General features: G+C 42.6%; 1 protein-coding gene across 1 annotated transcript; it reads right to left on the bottom strand.

The window, feature by feature from the left end:
* Window positions 1-1,329: 1,329 nt before the first annotated feature.
* LOC138877367 (uncharacterized mitochondrial protein AtMg00860-like) lies at window positions 1,330-1,728 on the bottom strand. Its single transcript, XM_070156972.1, has one exon. The coding sequence runs from the start codon at window positions 1,726-1,728 to the stop codon at window positions 1,330-1,332; it is 399 nt and encodes a 132-aa protein (XP_070013073.1).
* Between the last annotated feature and the right edge of the window lie 6,004 nt (window positions 1,729-7,732).

Genomic DNA, 7,732 nt, shown 5'->3' with positions numbered 1-7,732 from the left:
TACCTTCTTCAACATAGACACATGGAAGACTGGATGTACCAATGACATCTCGGGTGGCAGCTCGAGCTTGTACGCCACCTGACCAATCCTCTGAATGATTCTGTACAGTCTGATATATCTCGGACTCAATTTTCCTTTCTTTCCAAACTGCATGATACCCTTCATGGGGGGTATCATTTGAACTCTAAATCTCTGCGACGAATGTCCAAATAAGACTTTTGGCAACTCTGAGCAGTTTTCAACTTCTCCTTAATCATTTTGACTTTCTCCATGGCCTGATGCATAAGGTCCGACCCTATCAATTCCGCTTCTCCAACCTCGAACCACCCAATGGGAGACCTACATCTCCTACCATACAATGCTTCAAATGGCGCCATCTGGATACTAGCATGGAATTTGTTGTTATAAGATAACTCTATGAGTGGCAAATGATCATCCCAACTACCCTTAAAATCGAGAACGCAAGAACGCAACATGTTCTCAAGCGTCTAAATAGTTCGCTCCGCTTGCCCGTCGGTCTGAGATCATGATACATTTTTGTAGGCCCTGGGTTCACGGAATACCTGGAAGTGTGATCTTCTACCATGATCCTTCCCCAAAGATCGTCAATATCTGGAACACATAGGCGGCCTTGGTACCATAGGGTACTATCTCCATGCCAAGGGAAAAAGTTGTGGTCTTGTGTTTATGAATCCCCTCTTTCAGTTGTGCTAATAATGGATCGTCGAATTGCTTCTCCTTCACCTCTGCTATGAGCGATGATTCATCCCTATTCTATACAATCAATCCTCCTTCATTAGAGTCCGCAAGGCGAACTCCCAAACTAGTCAACTGGTGAACCTCCCTGGCCAATGGCTTCTGATATGCCTCCAAATGAGCTAAACTTCCCATAGATTTTCGACTAAGAGCATCCGCTACAACATTAGCCTTTCCTGGGTGATAGAGAATATCAATGTCATAGTCCTTGAGTAACTCTAGCCATCTTCTCTGTCTCAGATTCAATTCCTTCTGGTTGAAAATATATTGAAGGCTTTTGTGGTTCGTAAATACATCCACGTGGACCCCATATAAATAATGTCGCCAAATCCTTAGCGCAAACACCACTGCCGCAAGCTCTAAGTCATGGGTTGGATAGTTCTTTTCATGAATCTTGACTTGCCTAGAAGCGTAGGCTATAACCTTTCCATGCTGCATTAACACACACCCAAGCCCGATCCTTGAGGCATCGCAATACACCACAAATCCCTTTATACCCTCTGGCAGGGCTAATACTTGTGCTGTAGTCAGTCTTGATTTCAATTCTTGGAAACTCCTTTCACAAGCATAGGACTATTGGAATTTAACTGCTTTTTGAGTCAATTTAATCAATGGAGAAGCAAGAGTAGAAAACCTCTCCACAAATCTCCTATAGTACCCAGCCAAACCTAAGAATCTGCGAATTTCTGTTGGAGTGGTAGGTCTAGGCCAATTCTTTACTGCTGCAATCTTTTGAGGATCAACCATAAATCCTTCCTCGTAGATGACATGACCCAAGAACGCGACAGATTCAAGCCAAAATTCACATTTTGAAAACTTTGCATACAGTTGATGTTGCTCAAGAGTATGTAGAACAGCCCTGAGATGGTCAGCATAGTCCTCCTGACTTCGGGAATACACAAGAATATCGTCAATGAACACTATCCCAAAGGAGTCTAGAAAAGGCTTGAAGACTCGATTCATAAGATCCATGAAAGCTGTCGGGGTGTTTGTGAGCCCAAAAGACATCACCAGAAATTCAAAGTGTTTATACTGAGTCCTGAAGGTTGTTTTTGGAATATCCTGCTTCCTTGTCTTCAATTGATGATACCCGGACCGCAAGTCAATTTTTGAGAAACACGTAGCACCTTGCAATTGATCAAAAAGTCATCTATTCTTGGTAGAGGATATTTATTTTTGATTGTGACTTTGTTAAGTTGACGGTAGTCAATACACATCCATAGTGATCCATATTTCTTCCTTACAAACAATACCGATGCGCCACACGGTGGTGCACTCTGCCGGATGAAACCCTTTTCTAGCAAATCCTTCAGTTGTTCCTTTAGCTCTTTCAATTCTGTCGGTGCCATTCTGTTTAGGTGGAATTGATATAGGCTGCGTTCCTGGCATCACGTCGATCCCAAATTCAATCTCCCTATCTGGTGGAATCTCAAGGATCTCATCTAGAAAGACATCCAGTAATTCATTCACAACTGGTACGGACTCAAGCCTAGGTGCCTCGGCATCAGTGTCTGTAACCCGAACTAAATGATAAATGCACCCCTTCTTGATCATCTTTGTGGCCTTAAGGTAAGAAATAAACCGACCTTTAGGAACTACATTATCTCCCTTCCATTCAACAACGGGCTCATTAGGAAACTCAAGACTCATAGTCCTAGTACGACAATCAAGTTTGACAAAACATGAATATAGCCAATCCATTCCCATTATTACATCAAAATCGACCATACCCAATTCAATGAGATCGGCCATAGTATCCCTACCACGTACCGTGATAACACAACCTCTATAAACTCGTGCAGCCATAATAGGCTCACCCACCGGTGTAGATACCGAGAATGGTTCATGAAGTTGTTCTGGTTCTATCCCAAATTCCATATCAACAAAAGGGGTAACATAGGACAAGGTGGAACCGGGGTAAATAAGTGCATAAACATCATGAGATTGGACAGTTAAAATACCTGTAACAACATCTAGAGAAGCCTCTGTAGTCTGGAAACCACGATGGCATAGAACTAGTTGGGTCCTTTCGAACTCTACGCACCACCCCTAGCTGCACCTCACTCCGCGGGTGCTGGGGTACCTCGAGCTGGAGAGGGGGCTGAAGATGTAGAAACTGCTGGACTGGATGACTGTGTTATGCCCCTACCCGCACCCTGGCGGGATGTATGACAATGCCTCTAAATGTGGCCCCTCATCCCGCATCCATAGTATACGGGTAACTCCAAGTAGAAAATCCCTGAGTGCATGTTCCTACACTTGGGGTATGGGGACCTCTGCCACTGTTGGGATCCCCTTCTTGACCGACCCCACTGATGGGATCCTCTATTGCCTTGACTGGGCCTGAAACGACTCCACTGTTGTTACTGGCTAGGCTTTGATGGCCGTGCACTGGCTGAAGACTGTGCAACAGACTAGGATGGCCCTAATGTCCCTCCCCAGAAAGCTGATCTTCCCCCACCTAGTGACTCACCCATGTTGCCCGTAGATTGGGTTTTTCTGTTACCCTCTCTCTCCATCCTGTTCTTTAGTTTACGATTCTTTGTGGCCTAAGCAAATGCCACCATCTTCCCATAATTCATGTCAGAATTCAATGCAGCTGTAGAAGCCTCATTAATAGTCAAAGGATTAAGGCCCTGAACAAACCAGCACACCCTGGCCTCCATTGTGGGCAACATGTGAATAGCATACTTGGACAGACAGGCAAACTCCATATGGTACTCCCACACACTTCTGCTACCCTACCTCAGGTTCTCAAACTCTGCTACTTGGGCTACCCTTGTCTCAGCTGGAAGGAAATGATCTATAAAGGCATCAGCAAACTCGTTCCACCTCACCGGAGAGCTCTCCTCCTCACGGGAATCTTCCCACAACTCAAACCATGAATAGGCCACACCTTTCAGACGATAGGCGGCCAACTCTATTCCCTTTGTCTCAGTTGCATCCATAACCCAGAGGGTCTTGTGCATCTCATCAATAAAATCCTGAGGGTCTTCTTCTAGATTGGCACCCGTAAACACTGGAGGGTCTAATTGAAGGAATCTATTCACCCTAGAACTGGTGGAATCCCCTTGCTGGCTAGATGAACTAGGTGCAACATTTGTCCTCTAGGCCTGAGAGTCCCTAGAAGAGTCAACATCTGAATAGCTCCCCTAAGATCCCCATCAAAAATACCAGAACCGAAAGTTGGGGCTGGAGGTGGAATAGGAGTATCAATGGGAGGGATAGTAGTACCCTCCGCAGGTGTAGGAACTAGGGTAGTCTGCTCGGGAATAGGAAAACCAGGTAGGGTGATAGCAAGGTGACTACCCTCACCCGCAGTATCAAGCAATGATTCATCAGCCACTCCTGAAGTGGCATTGGCTTCTTGGCCAATTCTCGCTTTCTTCTTAGGTGCCATTTACTGAAAGATAGAGCAATGCACTAGTTAGAGGGGGAATAGTTTCGGAACAAGTCTTGTCGCATGATCCAGAATATCAAAGAAGGGTGTTATTCCTAAATGCCCAAGTAGCCTACAACTTATAGATGTGGTTGACTACACACCGATAAGAAGGACTCTACTAGACACGGCTCCGAGACATCCTAGGACACTTCAAAACCTTAGGCTCTGATACCAAGTTTGTCACGTACCAACCTCAGAAGGTGCAACCGGCGCTCAATCGAGTGAACCTAACTGAGCAAGCATTTTTAACACTTTCTACCCAGCTCAATACGAATAAGAAAACCATGCTTTCGTTTATTTAAACAATAGCAAAATCGTCCATTCAACTTTGTTAATTCATATTCATATCACGAACCATAAGTCGTGGTTAAGTATTTTTATGATTTCATACAATTACAGTTTAGAAGAACTAGAGTTTAGAATTAATACACCGTACATTGTCCCATCCGACATCCGAACGTAACCCACACAAATGTCTATGGAGCCTCTAAGAATACAAAAGACAATTATGGCAATGCCGGTAACAAGGCCCCAGCTATACCTCAAAAGTAGATGTCTACAACAAAAGATGTACAACATAAGCCCTTGGAGGAGAAAGGGGGGGCTCACCAAGACTTTGAGAGGAGGATACTCTGCTACGCGCGATCGGCACTATCTGCTATAGAGCCACCTACATTCATTAAAAAATGTAGCGCCCCGGCAAAAGGGACATTAGTACCATGGAATAGTACTGGTATGTATAACTAAACACCATCTTATTAGAAAGAACAATCATATAAGAGTAAAAATAAACATAAGTACTACAAAGCTTCAAACGAACACCACGTCAGCAATATACAAGGTTCACATAGTTTCCGAAATTTTAAGTTTGGCATCCTATATTGTTGCATCGTCATCCACAATGCCACCGCTTACCAAGACGTTACCCTTTTTTTATCCTCACTTTCTTGTTCCAATTATCAATACATTACCACCATGTGTGTATAATATGGAGTCTGATCACGGCCCGATCGGCTAAGCCGTCTCACCAAGAAGTTACCTTTTTCCGTTAATCATCTCACTTCAATCTTTGGTTTCACATGTATTAGTTCATCGGCACTTGGGGCCACAATTACCACATTCCATAACTCACGTTTCACATTATTCTCATTTTCAATAATAACCTTCCCATTTAAGATCACAGGCACATACAAAAGCAATTTAGGTTATAAACATAGAGAGGAATTTGTCTAGTTCGGCATATTAATCACAATGTAACCTTGACTTGACATTTAGGCATTTAGCACATAGCTCATGTTCCCCACATATCCTCAATTTACAAAGATTAACACATTAAACACATGGAGAAGCACCTTCCACATACATTTTCACAACATCAATTCCTTTGACATAACAGGTACTACATCAATCAAATTTCGGACTTACAACATTTGCACGGCACCATGGAGGCTTAATTTCTAAGAGGAAGGGGTTTTAGCCATACATACCTCAATAGAGCTTTCCTTAAATCCTTATAATAAATTCTGGAATTTTATAGCAACTTCGATCTATTTTTATGAAAGTTACAAATTGAACCAAGAATTAGAGACATGAATAAGATTCTAGCTCATTTAAGTAAATTATCAAGCACTAACTGTGCATAGTGATTTTTGGACCCTTTTGTGAGAGATTTTACACCCCAATTGCTATCTTTTTAGTTCACAACCTCCCCATACCCTATTATCTTTTATGCATGCAAGAAAATCCATTCTTAAACCCATGAACCCCCAAGATAATTACTTATTCTAGTGTGAATTTCAAAACGAAAGGTTAGTGCTCAAGTTCTTACCTATTGGGGTGAAGGCCTAGCAAATTTTATTTGATAATCTTCAAGGGTTTAGGAAAGAATTGAGTGGGGATTTGATAAAGATCACCCTCTCCCTCTAGAATATCCCCTTCTCACTTTTTTTGCAGAAGAATATCTTAAAAGGGGTCTAATTGGGTGTTTTTAATGGGATGGGTCGAGTTTTAAAAGTTAGAAAATAGGAGCCCTGATACAATCTGCGATCGTATATGCAATCGCATAATGGACATATGGCCAGTAGAATGGCCCATAAAAATGGCCCTAAAAACTTGAACAAACTGCCCGGGTATGCGACAGAAATGTGGCCCGCACACCTGTTCTGCGGTCGCATAATGCACCGCAGAACTTCCCCTTACAATAATTCCAAGGGTATTATGCGATGACTATGTGGCCCGCATATTGATTATGTGGTCGCATAAATTGCCGCATAGTTAACCTCAAATTAACCATCAAATTGTCTGACTCTGCGGTGACTATGCGGTCCACATAGCTATTCTGCGATCGCATAATGGACCACAGAAATACACTTTTCTGGAAAATTTTGTTCCTTAACTTTTTATGCACAGATCAATCCAAATGGTTCGAACCACGGCGAGCAAGCTTGCCGGGAAGAATTTTATATATCTCTAACACATATACCTAACTTGGCGCTATGAGCTTTCGGGTTTTGAGTAGAAATTTTCACGGGGCCTTACACTAGCCTTATATAAGATTCCGGCCAGGGCTTAGTCCTAAGCAAATGGAAGGCAGAGCTTAGCCTTATGCAAAATGGAGGCAGAGCTTAGCCTCAGCAGATGGAGATAGAGCTTAGTCTCATGCAAGATGCGGGACAGGGCTTAGTCCCATGCACATGGAAGGCAGAGCTTATCCTTATGCAAAATGGAGGCAGGGCTTATCCTCATGCAAGATTCGGGATAGGGTTTAGTCCCATACAAATGGAAGGCAGTGCTTAGACTTATGCAGTGAACAGTTGGCAAATAGGAGTAGAGTATTTCTTAGCTGGAGATATATTCAGTGTCTGGTTGCTCGATTTATAGTAATTTTGTTGCGTGTATATATTTGTGAATACTATTGTTCTGTCAGATGTGTCTGCGCTCAATGAAAAATTGTAAGTTTTGTAAGGGGAGGTTGGTTCGTGCCTTCGTCTGCTGGCTTTGCTCTGCTCCATTTTGGAGGCCTTGTTTGAGTTTCCTTAGGTAACACCTGGCTGTTACAGAAATAGAGTTTTCAAAAATATGCAATTATTGATGAAAATAAAGTTATTTTCAGTAATCATAGTGAAATATCAAGTAGTGTAGATGAACTGATGACTATAACACATTTAAGAGACATTACAATTTTCTTGTATTAGAATTTTGAGGGTCCTCCTTAAAATTCTGCCCCAGCTTGGTAAATAATCCTTCGGTCGTTTGCGAGTGACGAAACATGTTGAACCTTCTTCGGAATTTTGAGAATCCTTCTCAAAATTCTGCCCTAGTTTCTTAACCAATTTCTGACTTTCTCGCATGTGATGGCGTTGATTGGACTTGCTCCGAACCTCCTCAAAATTCTGCCTCAGTTTCTGGTTCAAGGGGGAAATGAAAATTTTATTATGATATGTCCGAACCCACAGGGCTGCCTACGTATCCCCTCTTAAAAGGGAATCAGGTCGAGCATCGTTCAATTACATCAGATGAAGAAATGTAAACAGT

The sequence above is a fragment of the Nicotiana sylvestris genome, chromosome 9, assembly GCF_000393655.2.
Source record: "Nicotiana sylvestris chromosome 9, ASM39365v2, whole genome shotgun sequence".
Taxonomy (NCBI): domain Eukaryota; kingdom Viridiplantae; phylum Streptophyta; class Magnoliopsida; order Solanales; family Solanaceae; genus Nicotiana; species Nicotiana sylvestris.
Note: the sequence above shows the minus strand (reverse complement) of the source record. Positions and strands in the feature narration are given on the sequence as shown.